Below are 15,440 nucleotides of genomic sequence, written 5' to 3'. Positions count from 1 at the left end.
ACTTCTTAATAACCAAATACACTAACTAAACTCTCTTAAAAAATTACGCTAACGAAACTAGTGATCTAAATAGAGTAGTGATAGCGATTTTAAACAAGTTATAAAACCTTATTCTTGCAAGTGTACAAGACTTAGTAGTAAGTGATAAATGATAGGGTATAATATCCACAAGGAACAGTTGAGTAATATTAAATCTAATGTATATCCTAAATAGTGATATAATGATTTGTTTGTAAATTAATTAAAGTCATCCGAATTAAATAATAAACTATATAAACTTGATAATAAAAAGTGAATCGGAAAACAGAGAATAATAAGAAATCTAGGATAGTCGAATCCACCACTACTAATATGACTAATAGATAAATCGGAATGAGAATGAATAGGTTTATCAAGTACCCTAAATTAAAAGCTTGAATACTCATAAAAATTGTGATTAATTAGGTGACATAACTAATCTAACCAAAGTATAAAATATTCAACTTTTAACCACAAATCACAAGCACCATTGCATAACATCACACTTTGGACTACAAGAACAAAGTATATACATTTGATAACAAATAAACTAATAATTAATTCTACAAGAACAATCATGAATCTATATTGCAAATAATAATCAACCCAATAATAATCTCAGTAGTTATGCAATCATAAACCAAATACCAATTCCCGAACACGATTTAACTATCAATTCATACTAAAAAGATTTCATTTACGTCCTAGAAAAAGAAATTAGCTACTCATAATATGGAGAAACATCACCAACGTATGAGAAATCATGGTCGAAAATCAGATTGCAAGCTTCGAACCCCGTGCTATACTGCTGCCGCCGTCATCTGCTTCGGGTTCTGTTTATTCCTTCGTCTTCTATGTCGTACTGTTCGTTTTCTTGTGCTGCTGCGTGTAAACCTCCGTTGGTGTTTTTCTTTGGCCCTGTTTGGTGATTAGAGTTTAGAGTTTAGAGGTTAGAGTTTAGAGTTTGTGGTTAGATGATTACTTTTTTGTTCAGAGGATTTGACTGCTGATTTAAATAATTGTTGTGTAAAGGTGTTTGGTAACACTTAGCTGATTGTTTAGAGTTTTGTACTTTTTAGAGCATGTAAAATGACATTTATGGACATATGTTTTTTTTAAAACAAATTTTAGTAGTAATTATATGGACAAAATAGTCATTTGCTTTTTCTCTCTCCAAAACTCTCATGAAAAAGCTCCTCTACCCAGCTTTTTCAAAAGAGAGTTTTGATCAGACTTTTCGGTACAAAACTCTCTTTGATCCTCTCTCTCACCAAACACCCAAGTTAGAGTTTTTATTGGTCAAAACTCTAAACTCTCTCCAAACCTCTAAACTCTCTCTAAAACTCTCTCTCCCAAACAACCCCTTTGTCTGCTGCGTGCCTCCCTTTTAATCCCAGCTCACTACTCTTTATTTCTCCTCCTCTGTAGCGTGAATCCCAGCCCACTAATACTAGGGCTTTTCCTTTTTCTTTTCTTATGTTCTTTTTGTTGATTTCTCCTTGCTTCACTACATTTGCGTGCAGTACCTTGGTATAATTGGGCTTTAGCTCAACTTCTAAGTGGCCACATTTGTTCTCACCAAATGAAGCTAACTTTCCTCCACTTCTTGTTGAACGGGTTAAAGTGTTAGTATTAGATTTGGCCCGAATATCCAATTATTTGACTCTAATATGATCATATAAACTCAATTACTTGATAATCTATGAAAATAACTAAAATCCACAACTTATACTTTATAATACTAATAAAGAGCTAATAAGAGGAAATAAGAAGGTTATAGTATATAATAATTTGCACTTATCAAGTAGCAACCAGTAAGGGTAAATTAAAAAGAGTAGCAACTAGCAAGGGTACTTGAATCTTTTACAAGGATTATGACCCATCGATTCAGGTTAATTAAATGATAAGCTAGGCCAACAAAAAGTCGGAAGATATCATCAAATAACAACTAAAGATTCTTAAAATAAATAATCTACCAAAATAATTAGGGAAATATATCAAATACCAATAGATTCAGGAGATAGACAAAAGGGTGAAACATAAAGAAAATAATAACAGACAACTAAGTAAGGTTATTGGCTCTTAATGAGTCAAAGTCCTCTTTCAATGATGCATATAAAACTACCTAAATTATATAATTGAACCATTCTCATGGTTTCAAACATGCAACCAAAGAATAGATATAATGTTAATCTATAAAACCCTCAATCAAAATAATCTCAGTATCATGATTAATTAATCAAGCTAATAGAAAACACCTAAATTTCTAAACTTAACTATATCTGGTATCAATAAAATAAACATTCAAAATATCACCAAAAACGCAAGCAAATAGTAATAATGTATTCATGTCACTAATTAATTAATTAATTAAACCCCCTAATTTCAAACTCAAATACTCAAATAAATTATGATTGGGTTTTCACTCAAACCCTAACCAATAAACTACTACTAATAGACATGGAAGTCAACACGAAAATGCAACTAAGAATATGAAGAAATATACTAATCTATGCATGAAACAAGCGAGGAAGGGGATCAAGAATAATTAAATTAAGAAAATAGAAGAGAGAAAGTGAGAAAATATGAAGTTTTGGAACTTCATTTTTTTTCATTATATCTTAAAATCCAGGTAAAACCATGTTTTTTTTTTGTCACTTTCTCTCTTTCTTTAGATTTGAGAATATCTCCCATGAAAATCCTAATCTAATACTAACGAAGTCCTGCGTAATTACGGTCACCTTGGCAGAATTGAGGGTTCTTCCTATCTATAAATACAATAACTAGGAAAAGCATGGTGTTTGGTGCGGGCTAGGAACGACCGAAGCGGACGCCCAAAATAATTAGGACCGTGGGCTGCTAAGAAAACTGGACGAACAACTTTCTCGTTTTTTTAAATCAAGCATGTGATTTGTCGTTGAAAAGCTAACAAGCCAAATTTTAAACTCCAATTTGAATCACTAGAGTGCACTTGGTGGAGTTTGCTTCTTTAACTTCAATTTTCCTTTCTTATCTTCAATATTCATGCTCTACATGTCATTTGTGTGTCTTTGATCTTTAGTAGGTGAAATACAAATCATCTTTAACAGGAACTACAAAGAACACTAAGAAAACAATGTAAAAATTACAGTCAAAATTTTGACGAAGGATACATCTATAAAAGGGTTAGTCTAACCAAAAAAGATGCGAGTGATAAAAAAAACTATAAAAGGTTAAAAAAAAGGAAAAATTGACATAAATAATCCCAACTTTACTTTGTTTTCTCAAAATAATCCCAACTTTGGATTACTCCATAATAATTCCAACTTTTAATGGAACCTTTTCAAATAATCCAAACTATCCTTTTTCTTGCCTATACTATCCATTTTTGGTCTATAATATATTGAAAATTAATACTTTCTCCGTTCCAAATTAGTTGTGACACTTTCTATTTTAGTAAGTTTCAAATTAGATGTTACACTTTCATTTTGTGTAATAACTTCTCTCTATCTTCCTCCTATCACATGAGACCCTTTTATTTTCTTTCTCTATCTCTCCACTCCGAAAATTGCATAGCAATATATGATTTTAAAAGTGTCACAACTAATTTGGAACGGAAGAAGTAGTTCGGATTATTTTGAGAAGGTGACCCCTAGTTAAAGTTTGGATTATTCTAATATAATTCAAATATAGGATTATTTTGAGAAGATTGGTGAAAGTTGGAATTATCCATGTCAATTTTTCCAAATAAAAAAAGAATAAGATTTAATAGAAAGGAAAATAAAGGGGTTTAGAGGATATATCACTCATTAGTGTACTTTTATTTCCATTTTACAATGTAGCCTTCAAACTTTTTTGAGCATAGGTTAACTAACTTCGGGTCCATCTATTCATTATTAATTCTCCTCAACTTATCTGAACTTAGTTGAATTTATCTCAACTTAATTAAACATATTGGAATTTATTCAATTTCATTTTATAATATATTAAAATTCATCTAAATTTAATAAAGCTGATCTGTATTTATTTAAGCTTATTTAAACTTTGTTTAAATTAATTGAACTTATTACACATGCACCTTATATACCTTAAGGGCAAGAGGACGACCCTTAGTCAACTTTTATAAGCTATGACCCAATTCAACAACTTATCATTAATTGACTCAATATTTTCTTACATGTTCTTTTATTAAATAAAAAGGACTTGATAGTTTATATTGATAATTCAGTTTGGATTCTGCCCGTAAGGTCAAGTCATAACAATCATCAAATCTCACAATCTAGTTGATGTACAATACAACTTAATCAATACTTCACCTAAAACTAATCATCACGTGAAATATAATTTAAACTATATATACAGTATTATATCGCAACCTAATCTTGGCGGAAGTTATATATTGTAGATTGAGCAAACCAGCAGAGACCATGTTGTCTCTTCCATACAATGCTACATAAAGGAAAATGGCATAATAGACGAGGAACAAGCTCACGAGTTTTTAGAAAAGCAAGTGGAGAATTCGTGGAAGGATTTGAATCAAGCAATGCTTAGACCGCATGTTATCCCGAAGCCTTTATTGGATCGTATTCGCCATGTTACTCGCGGAACAGATGTCTTTTACAAGGGAAGAACAGATGGTTACACTGTAGTTAACCAAATCATAAGAGATAAAATTGCTTCCGTCCTTGTTCATCCCATCCCACTTTAAGTTTCTTTGTTTTTTCCCAAAAAGAAAAAAAGCAGTTGACCTATATCTGCAAGCATGACTGCATGAGTAGTCTTTATATATTTTCTGTAGTTTGAGCATCTATAATTTGTTCTATTTTTGTTTTATGTTGCGTGATGGTTTTGTACTTGCATTGGCTATTTCTTTTGGAATCTACTTTGCCCCACTATTACCAAGGTTGATATTGTTTTTTGGGTTGCTAAATATGACGCTAATTTTACTGTATTGCATATCATTAACATATAAAATTATAAAATGTATTTCCTTTTATTACTAACTAGTTCTAAAAGAATAGGAGTTAGCTCAAGTGGGTAGAGCGCTCCCCCTTGGCCCTAGATGTAGGAATTTATAAGTACTATAAAGCGGAATTTCATGAATCAAATTCATAAGCACTTAAATCAGGATCACATGCATATATAATTAAGGATCACATACAAGTTTAGAAATAACCTTTGTAGCGTGATTTCCACAAAGCTTGAATGACTCGGATTGAGAATCTCAGATGTGATTCCTCTACTTAGTCCACCAACCCGGATCAACACTCCACCAATGCTAGTTGGAAAGGAAGAAAACTTCTTTCTTGTTTTTGGAGTTTAAACGTGACTTTGATGAAGAGAGAGAATAGGAGAGAGAAAATAATAAGAGAATAAAACTGACTGTTTTTTTCTGCCTAACCCAAATATATAAAAGTATTTAGGTCAGATTTCTCTCCCCTTTTCCTATCTCTTGGCCGGCCACCCTAGGGCCCTCTTGGGCTCTAGGTTTCTTTTGTTGATCCAAGTTTAATGTGTGACCTTGTAGGATCCGTTACATTGGGCTTCGGGTTTATTTATTTACTAATCCGAAGTTCTATAGCTTTCTCTAGCAAGACGTATAGACGACCCAATATAACGAACTTATTATCTCTATAATACGATCCATTATATATTAGTAATTGCATTTAAGTCGAGGACATAAATCCTTCATCTCCCACTTGTCCGAGACGAGTGTGCAATGTTTTTATTCCTCAAGTCTCTTAATGTCTTAATTTGATAGTATGATCATATTTCTATATCATCCATACTAGCTTTCAAATTATTCCTTGAAATCCGAGTTCAAATTGTCAAAAAAATGATCATCGAATGATCCATTTGAGCACGGCCATGCATTTTCAATTTTTCACTCTTCAAGGGGCCAAGACACCTATCCTATCTCATATAGGAGGACTTTTCCAATCTTGTAGTAACCAATACTCCCACTCAACTTTTAGCACAACCTGAATGCTGCCTTTATAGTCCCCTTTTACGGCATGACGTTTGACAGTATCAAAGCTATACTAATCATTGGGCTAAGTAATGTTCTACTCATGTCTCAGGAATCTACTAATATAATTTCGAAGTTATAAAACTTCTAAGTAGGTCAAGTTCGACTATGTATCAACTATACATGTCCATATGATTGATTAAACATCTCTATGTTTCCATAGCCCATGAAACGGCGCTATCAATCAATCTTATATGCTAATCCCTTTAATAAGTCATTTATGTCCAGTTTAATGACTTAGATTAGGAACTTTAATATTCTATGAATTCTGTTCACTTATGGTGTTTCATTCATCAAATCACATATTTGACAAAACCATAGAATTCAAGATATATTTTGGACATTTTATTTAATACCAAACCAAAATTAAATAAGACAAAATTTATTATCATAAACATAAATAGCAAAACCATGTCTTTACATTGTAATAAGTTTCTCTAAACCTAGTACAATCTAAAGCCACTCTAACATTTGCTTCAAGCCTATAGCCCTAGCGTGACACTCATGCTTGGGTTGAGGTAGTGTTTAGTTGGCGGATCAGCCACGTTCTCATCCGTATGAACTTTGCAGATTCTGACATCCTTCCTGTCAACTATCTCTCGAATGAGGTGATACTTCCTCATCACATGCTTGGACTTGTTATGTGACCTTGGCTCTTTTGCTTGCGCAATAGCACCATTGTTGTCACAAAACAACTCAATTCCTTCCAGAACACTAGGTACGATATCCAGCTCTGTCAAGAATTTCTTTATCCAAACTGCTTCCTTAGCTGCTTCAACTGCTGCTAAATATTCTGATTCTGTCGTAGAGTCTGCTACAGTGCTTTGCTTTGAGCTCTTCCAGCTCACTGCTCCTCCATTCAGACGAAAGACATACCCTGACTGAGAGCGGTAGTCATCTCTGTCGGTTTGGAAGCTTGCATCCGTGTAACCTTCAACAACCAACTCACTTTGTCCCCCATATACTAAGAACATGCCTTTAGTCCTCCTTAAGTACTTAAGGATGCTCTTAGCTGCAGTCCAGTGTGCTTCTCCTGGATTTGCTTGGAACCTGCTACACATGCTCAAGGCATATGCAACATCAGGTCGAGTACTTATCATGGCATACATAATAGACCCTATAGCCGAAGCATAAGGAATGCTACTCATTCGCTTTAACTCATCAGGCTCAGTCGGGCACTGACTCTTGCTAAGCGATATGCCATGTGACATGGGAACGAAACCTCTCTTCGAGTTTTCCATGTTGAACCTTGTAAGAACCTTATCAATATAAGTTTCTTGACTCAGCCCAATCATCCTTCGAGACCTATCTCTATGGATTTTATTCCCAGTATGTACTCAGCTTCTCCAAGGTCCTTCATAGAGAAACAACTCTTTAACCATTCCTTGACTGACTCAAGCATTGGTATGTCGTTTCCCATGATTAGTATGTCATCTACATACAGAACCAAGAAGACTAAGCTGCTCCCACTAAACTTCTTGTAAACACAAGACTCTTCTTCGCTTTTGATGAAACCAAATTGTTTGATTGCCTCATCAAACCGAAGATTCCAGCTCCGAGATGCCTGCTTCAATCCATAAATGGATCTCTGAAGCTTGCAAACCCTTTTAGGATTTTCTGGATCTTCAAAACCTTCAGGTTGTGTCATGTACACATCCTCATTCAAGAACCCATTCAAGAATGCGGTTTTGACATCCATCTGCCAAATTTCGTAATCGAAAAATGCAGCAATCGCTAAAAGTATCCGAATTGATTTAAGCATTGCTACTGGAGAAAAGGTCTCATCATAGTCTATACCATGAACTTGTCTGAATCCTTTTGCAACCAGTCTTGCTTTGTAGACATAGACATTTCCATCTTTGTCTGTTTTCAATTTGAACACCCACTTGCATCCAATAGGGTTAACCCAGCAGGCAATCAACTAGTGTCCAAACTTTATTCTCAGACATGGAGTCTAACTCGGATTTCATGGCCTCAAGCCATTTCTCAGAGTCTGGGCTCGTCAAAGCTTGTTTGTAGGTAGTAGGTTCTGAATTTTCCAAAATCATAATTTCAGAATTCTCAGTCATTAGGAAATCAACCAACCTTTTGTTTGGAATCCTTGGTCTACTGACCTACGCGGGGTCTGAGCATCAAGAGAAACGTTCTCTTCAACAGTTTGAAGATTTTCGCTTGATTCAACTTCGAATGGGACGGTAGGAGGTTCATGCGTTGAATACGTTATCTCCTCAACATGACTTTCGTCTTGTTGGGCCGTCTCTGACATGGTGTGAGCCACGTCCAGTTGTTGCTCATCTCGAATTTCTTCGAGTGTTATTTTACTCCCACTTGTCTTTCTAGAAACAAATTCCTTTTCAAGAAAGACACCATCACGAGCAACAAACACTTTGTTCTCTTGACGGTTATAGAAGTAATAACCCCTTGTCTCTTTTGGAATCCCACAAAGAGACATTTATCTGACTTGGGTGCGAGTTTGTCTGATAGTAACCGCTTTACATAGACCTCGCATCCCCAGATTTTAGAAAAGACAAGTTTGGAGGTTTTCCATTCCATAACTCATATGGAGTCTTTTCTACAGCCTTTGACGGGCTCCTATTTAGTGTGTGTGCAGCAGTTTCGAGAGCGTATCCCCAAAAAGAAATCGGTAGATCAGCAAGACTCATCATAGATCGAACCATATCTAGTAATGTTCGATTCCTCCTTTCAGATACACCATTTAACTGTGGTGTTCCTGGTGGAGTTAATTGTGAAAGAATTCCACAATCCTTTAGATGATCATCAAACTCTTGGCTCAAATATTCACCACCACGATCGGATCGTAGTGCTTTTATTGTCTTACCAAGTTGATTCTGTACTTCATTTTGGAACTCTTTGAATCTATCAAAAGATTCCGACTTATGTTTCATCAAGTAAATATAGCCATATCTACTCAAATCATCAGTGAAGGTGATGAAGTAATTAAACCCTCCCCTTGCCTTTGTGCTCATAGGACCACATACATCTGTATGTATGAGTCCTAAAAGATCGCTGGCCCTTTCACCTTTTCCAGTAAATGGTGATTTTGTCATCTTACCCATTAAGCATGATTCACATACATCAAATGATTCGAAATCAAATGATGGAATTATACCGTCCTTTTGTAACTTGTGAATGCGCTTTTGGTTTATATGACCCATTCGGCAATGCCAAATATAGGTTAGGTTAGAATCATTTGATTTCTTTTTCTTGCTATCTATGTTATAGACTTGTAATGATTTATCAAGCACATATAAACCATTTATCAAATTAGCTCTGGCATAGAACATATTATTGTAAGAAATGGAACAACATTTGTTCTTTATTTCAAAGCAAAAACCTTCAGAATCCAAAACTGAAACCGAAATTATGTTCTTAGTTATTGTAGGAACGAAATAACAATTATTTAATTCTAAAATAAGCCCAGATGGCAAGTGTAGACTATAGCTCCCGACGGCAAGTGCAGCAACTCGTGCTCCATTTCCAACGCGTAGCTCTACCTCGCCTTTTGCCAACTTCCTACTTCTTTTTAGTCCCTGCACATCATTAACTATGTGAGAACCACAACCGGTATCAAATACCCATAAAGAAGTAGAAGTCAAATTGATTTCTATAACATATATACCTGAAGTAGAAGCCCCAGACTTCTTTATTTCCTCCAAGTATATCGGGCAGTTCCTCTTCCAGTGTCCAATCTTGTGACAGTGGAAGCACTTGCTTTCCGCAGCAACCTTGGGCTTGGCGGTTGGCTTAGGTTTTTCAGCGACAGTGGCAACTTGCTTGCCTTTGTCCTTCTTTCCTGCCCATTTCTTTTGAAACCCTTTCCCTTTTGAACCAACAGAACCTCTTTCTTTGGTTCAACCTTAGGGATGTTCCTTTCAGCATTGACCAACAATCCATGCAGCTCTTGCAAAGTCTTTTCAGACTCATTCATATTGTAGGTCATTCTGAACTGATTAAAACTTTCAGGTAGTGAGTGGAGAATGATGTCAGTAGCCAACTCGAGCCTATAAGGGAACCCAAGTCTTTCCATGTTTTCGAAAAGACCCATCATTTCGAACACATGGGGGCCAACAGCTTGACCCGGCTTCAAGTGACATTCAAGGATCTCCCTGTTAGTCTCATACCGCTCAACTCGGGCCTGAGTTTTAAACATGGCCCGCAGCTCTTGCATGATCGTGTAGGCATCCTTGGTTTCGAACCTCTTTTGGAGGTTCGGCTCCATGGCTGCTACCATCAAACAAGTGATTGGTATAGACTTATCACTAGCCTGTTTTGCACGACGTTTTTCAGCGTCAGTTGATTCATCAGTTATTACAGGAAGCGGGGTATCTAAGACGTCCTCTCGACCCTCAAACCTCAGAACGAGTCTTAAGGTCCTTTCCCAATTAAGGAAATTTTCACCATTCAGTCTGTCCTTTTCCAGAAAAGGACGAATGTTGAAACCGGAGTTGTTGTTGTTGTTATTAGACATGATATCTACAGACAGAAAAATAAGGCAAAGTTCAATTTTATGTTTATAAAGCAACCTAAAACATGTAAAAGGTTTCTAGGTTGACCACCTATTCAAAATTAAAGTCCCCTATGAATAAGTGTTTTACAAGATCCTATCAACATGTAACACTAAGCAGACGGAGGCCTTATCTAACGTTACATTATCAAGGTAAGTAAACTCTTTTACTAATTATAACACTTTATAACTCTTGTTTAGATGGATAAACATCGCATGTTTAACTATCTCTTGCTTCAAAATTCAAAACGCTTTTGATAATTTTGTTAAGGACAACCAAACTAAGTTGTAAAATTCGCAATTTTACCTTATATCCCAAAATTAATGATAACACCCTGCGGAGGCATGACCTATTACTATTAATTAAGGGTTTTATAAGTACTTTATGTTTGGAAAAGCAAACCTTAATATTTACGGGGCCTAAGTTTATTATGTTGTTATGAATTAGTGAACTCTAGCGCATCAACAACCAACATACAATAAACTTATAAGCATTTTAAAGAATAATAAAATGCGAAAATAAAATGATCTAGTATGGCCCCTAATCCTAAGAACTAAGCATCAATGGCTCCTTCTTGGACTCTTCATGGATCTCCATCCACCTTTTCCATGGGCCTTCTCTTGATGGACTCTTCTTTGGATTACATAAGTATCAAAAATAATTTACATAATAACTAAATTAAATAAATTACAAAAATACTTAACGATACGCAGATCGTATTTAAAATTACAAGAATACATCACGATACGCAGATCGTATTTTCTATCTTAATTTGGGCCATACTAGTCATACATAGCAAATATATCATATATAAAAGCCACATAATAATATCACATATTATACTTGCCAATCAATTAAAATATCAAATATTCTTAATTAAAGCAAGAAGATAAAATTTTAAGTAATATCTAATCACCTAAAGATTCTATCCCTTAAAACTAGCCTAATTAATTTTAATTAGATTAAAAAATCAGATTATGGATTGAAATTTATGACCAAGTCAACTAATTGAAATTTAATATTTATCTTTCTCAAAATTCTGTTTTCAAAATAAAACTTCCAAAATAAAAAAAAAAAAAATACTGCTGCCGTTTATATTAGGCACGTTTCTTTATCAAAAAATTTTTTTTTTTTTTAAAAAAAAAATTGGAAAACACACGTGAACACAGCAGTTCAAAACTGCTTTCCACGCAACCTCGCCTGAGACTTACAGCCCAAAATTCCCGGCGACCGTTTCAGGCCACCCTTTTCGACGACTTCACCGGCAACTCGCCGGTGATTCACCATCTGCAGCGCGCAGCACTGCTTCGCACGTCAAACGTGCGTCGTGCTGCCGCCACGTCCTCCCTCTGACGCGACTGCTCGCCGGCAGTCAGCGTCTCCCTTTTCACCGGTTTTTCGCCGGCAGACCACCGGAGCAGCCACGGTGGCTGCTCCTTTCCTCCTTTATTTTTTTATTTTTTTTTTATTTTTTCAAATCTTTTATTTTCTTTTCTTGAAGGATATTAAAATTACAACCTCTTGTAAATTTAATTAGGTGATCTTGATTAAATTAAACATAACTCTTTATGCTTAATACAGAAAATTAAATTTAAAATCTCTATTTTAATTAATTTTCAGATTATTCATATACTTAATCACTAATTCATACAAAACACCTTTTATATGAATTCATCTTCATACATAAACTATTTTAAACATGAAAATTAGATTAATAACATGAGTTTATTTTCGAAATTTAGAGATCTAAAATCAGAATTTTATAAATTTCGAAAATTAGGGTTTAGGAGGTTGAAATTTCGGCTATAAAAAAAATGAGAAAGAAAGTAATTAAAACTCTTTTTAACAAATTTCAATTAATTATTCAATCCATAATCTAATTCCTCCCCTTAATCAAATTAAAATTAATCATACAAAACTAAACTTTATGACCAAAATTCTATATGCAAGAGGCTAAAACTGATACCACTGTAGGAATTTATAAGTACTATAAAGCAGAATTTCATGAATCAAATTCATAAGCACTTAAATCAGGATCACATGCATATATAATTAAGGATCACATACAAGTTTAGAAATAACCTTTGTAGCGTGATTTCCACAAAGCTTGAATGACTCGGATTGAGAATCTCAGATGTGATTCCTCTACTTAGTCCACCAACCCGGATCAACACTCCACCAATGCTAGTTGGAAAGGAAGAAAACTTCTTTCTTGTTTTTGGGGTTTAAACGTGACTTTGATGAAGAGAGAGAATAGGAGAGAGAAAATAATAAGAGAATAAAACTGACTGTTTTTTTTCTGCCTAACCCAAATATATAAAAGTATTTAGGTCAGATTTCTCTCCCCTTTTCCTATCTCTTGGCCGGCCACCCTAGGGCCCTCTTGGGCTCTAGGTTTCTTTTGTTGATCCAAGTTTAATGTGTGACCTTGTAGGATCCGTTACATTGGGCTTCGGGTTTATTTATTTACTAATCCGAAGTTCTATAGCTTTCTCTAGCAAGACGTATAGACGACCCAATATAACAAACTTATTATCTCTATAATACGATCCATTATATATTAGTAATTGCATTTAAGTCGAGGACATAAATCCTTCACTAGAGGCCAGGGGTTTGATCCTTACCCCTAGTATTATACTGGGGTATTTTTCTTTGCGTGTTATGCATTTCTTACTAGCCAATGTGTTGGTGTTTCCTACAGACTAGTAGCCTTGTAGGGGTTAGCCTTTAGGCTGACTTAATTTCTTAATAAAAAAAAAAAAAACTAACTAGTTCTGAAGCCCGAACGTTATATGGGTTATTGTTTATTTTATTTTTGCAAATTTTTCATTAACATTATTGATTTTTTTGTTGATGTGAAATGTGATTTTTCAACACAATTGTTATTATAATTTCTCCATTCTTTTTCTATTTCAACAATTGCCACTTTGAGTAGTTTCATTTATTCGAATCACTTAACTTTTGGTAAAAAAAGGCAACTATAGTTGACAATATCGCCTTTACTTATGTTAATAAAACCATCATTAATTACTGAAATTGCCTCATAAAATTGCATTTACTTTATTAATGATTTACTTATTTCCTATTCTAGTTTAATCTCTATGTTAAACTACCCCTTTTTTTATTTTCTTAAAAACCATGCCCAAACTCATTGTTGCAGTAGAAAAAGACAGAAAAAGTATTTATCGTTATACTTTAATTTCTAGATTTGTTATTGTGATATATAAATTTTATATTTTTAACGTTAAGTTGAATATTGTAGCTAAGTCTATTATTAAATATTATCCCAATAATTGGTATGACTAACAATAGCTAACACATTTTTAACATGAATAATACCCGAATGATAATTTAAGAAACTAGAGGGTAAACATTTAATAGATTCAGGACAAAAAGAATAGAGATAAAATATGAGTGTAAGCCACAACTTCAACCTTTAATTATTAGCACACAAACACTAATGCGTATAGAATAGAAGATGGGAAAGCAAAAAAAAGAATATAATGATAATGGTATCATGAATAAATCAAAATTAAATATAAAACTAACATCTATTACTAATCGAAAATACTATTTAAGAGAAAAAATATATTCATCAATCATGATCATATATTCATATCAAGACTTATCAAACTTCCCCTTTTTTTATGATCTGCGACCTCAAATAATCTAGAAACTCGAAGCTTGATTTCCTAATTAGTTTTAGTAGAATTAAGTTCATTGAGAAAAGAATAAGATCTGGCATATAGATATATGAAAAATAAAAACATAAATAATTATTTATACAACAAATATTCTAGGAATGAAATAATTAGTCAATTGCATAATACCTCTGCAATGTCGTTGACACACTGTCATTTGATTCTTCATGTAATGTCATTATGGTATGCTATAGGTTCAAAACTATATGTTTGTATTTTTTATCATTTTATAGCTCAATTTTTAAAAGCATGATTTTGAAAAGCTTAATTGCTATTGGTATATATAATAATACGCTATTTTCATAGTTAATTTTATATATATTTAAAATAAACAATAAATAGTAAGTTATTGTACATCTAAATAAATATATTTTCATAATGTGTAAAATTATATTGTATATGAAACTTATTTCGAAACATAATTCAAACACTCTCGATGGGAAAAAAATAATATTGCGAATTATGTAGCAAAAGCTATATTCAATTTACATAATTGAATAATTTAGGTTGTTTATTCAAAATCAGAGTGTAATCTTCATTTATTAAACACCTTATATGTAATTATATCTATGTTAAACACTATTTTTTTTAAAATAAAAATTTAAAATAATGACATGTGATGCTTAGGTGAAGCTCTCTATAATATTCTAAGATTGTTTTTGTAAAATCATACTCTAATTTTTTTGTCATATCGCTATAGATTTTAATTTTTGTTGTAAAACAAAATTTCCGTTATAATTTTTGTTGGAATACTAAATTGTTTTGGTTCAGTTATGTAACATTGGTGTTTGGATCCTTTAGAGTTCTAAAAAAACTCTACAATATAGAGTTTGAGCAATAGCAACGTAACATTGAATAAAAAATTAATAGCTCATATATTATCTTTCCAAAATCCACTCTATTTTCTCTTATCAAAATCCATTCCCTTAATTCCCCCCTTTCAACAATACACGCTCTTGATTTTAAAATGTATGGCTTATATACAACTCTACGTTATAGAATTCTATTAAAATTCTAGAGGATTCAGACTCGTAAGACTAAGGTTTTGAAAGATAATATGATTAATCGTGTAAGTTGAACCTATGATAAAATGCTATAATCACATACAATACACCATAATAATAACTATTATTATATCTATTAACAGAAAGAGTACATAATACCTTACCATTCATCAAGTTAAAGATA

The 15,440-nt window shown here is 33.5% G+C and overlaps 1 protein-coding gene and 1 pseudogene across 2 annotated transcripts; one reads left to right on the top strand and one right to left on the bottom strand.

The window, feature by feature from the left end:
• Positions 1-4,705, top strand: part of LOC130591787 (uncharacterized) — a 21,806-nt pseudogene extending 17,101 nt beyond the window's left edge.
• Positions 4,706-9,301: 4,596 nt separating this feature from the next.
• Positions 9,302-12,735, bottom strand: LOC130591979 (uncharacterized). 2 transcript variants are annotated; one of them, XM_057396002.1, is made up of 2 exons: positions 9,666-10,676; positions 9,302-9,576 (listed from the first exon to the last, which is right to left on the bottom strand). In XM_057396002.1, the coding sequence occupies exon 1, from the start codon at positions 10,512-10,514 to the stop codon at positions 9,690-9,692; it is 825 nt and encodes a 274-aa protein (XP_057251985.1). In that variant the 5' UTR covers positions 10,515-10,676; the 3' UTR covers positions 9,302-9,576; positions 9,666-9,689. The 2 variants fall into 2 exon arrangements, with proteins under 2 accessions (XP_057251985.1, XP_057251986.1); XM_057396003.1 differs by lacking the exon at positions 9,302-9,576 and adding an exon at positions 12,634-12,735 and having other exon boundaries at positions 9,591-10,519.
• Positions 12,736-15,440: the final 2,705 nt, after the last annotated feature.

Source organism: Beta vulgaris, chromosome 6, assembly GCF_026745355.1.
Source record: "Beta vulgaris subsp. vulgaris cultivar EL10 chromosome 6, EL10.2, whole genome shotgun sequence".
NCBI lineage: Eukaryota > Viridiplantae > Streptophyta > Magnoliopsida > Caryophyllales > Amaranthaceae > Beta > Beta vulgaris.
Note: the sequence above shows the minus strand (reverse complement) of the source record. Positions and strands in the feature narration are given on the sequence as shown.

Bases quoted from the DNA above. Each gene is read 5' to 3' on its own strand.
- LOC130591979 (XM_057396003.1), bottom strand. From the start codon at position 10,514: ATGTCTAATAACAACAACAACAACTCCGGTTTCAACATTCGTCCTTTT.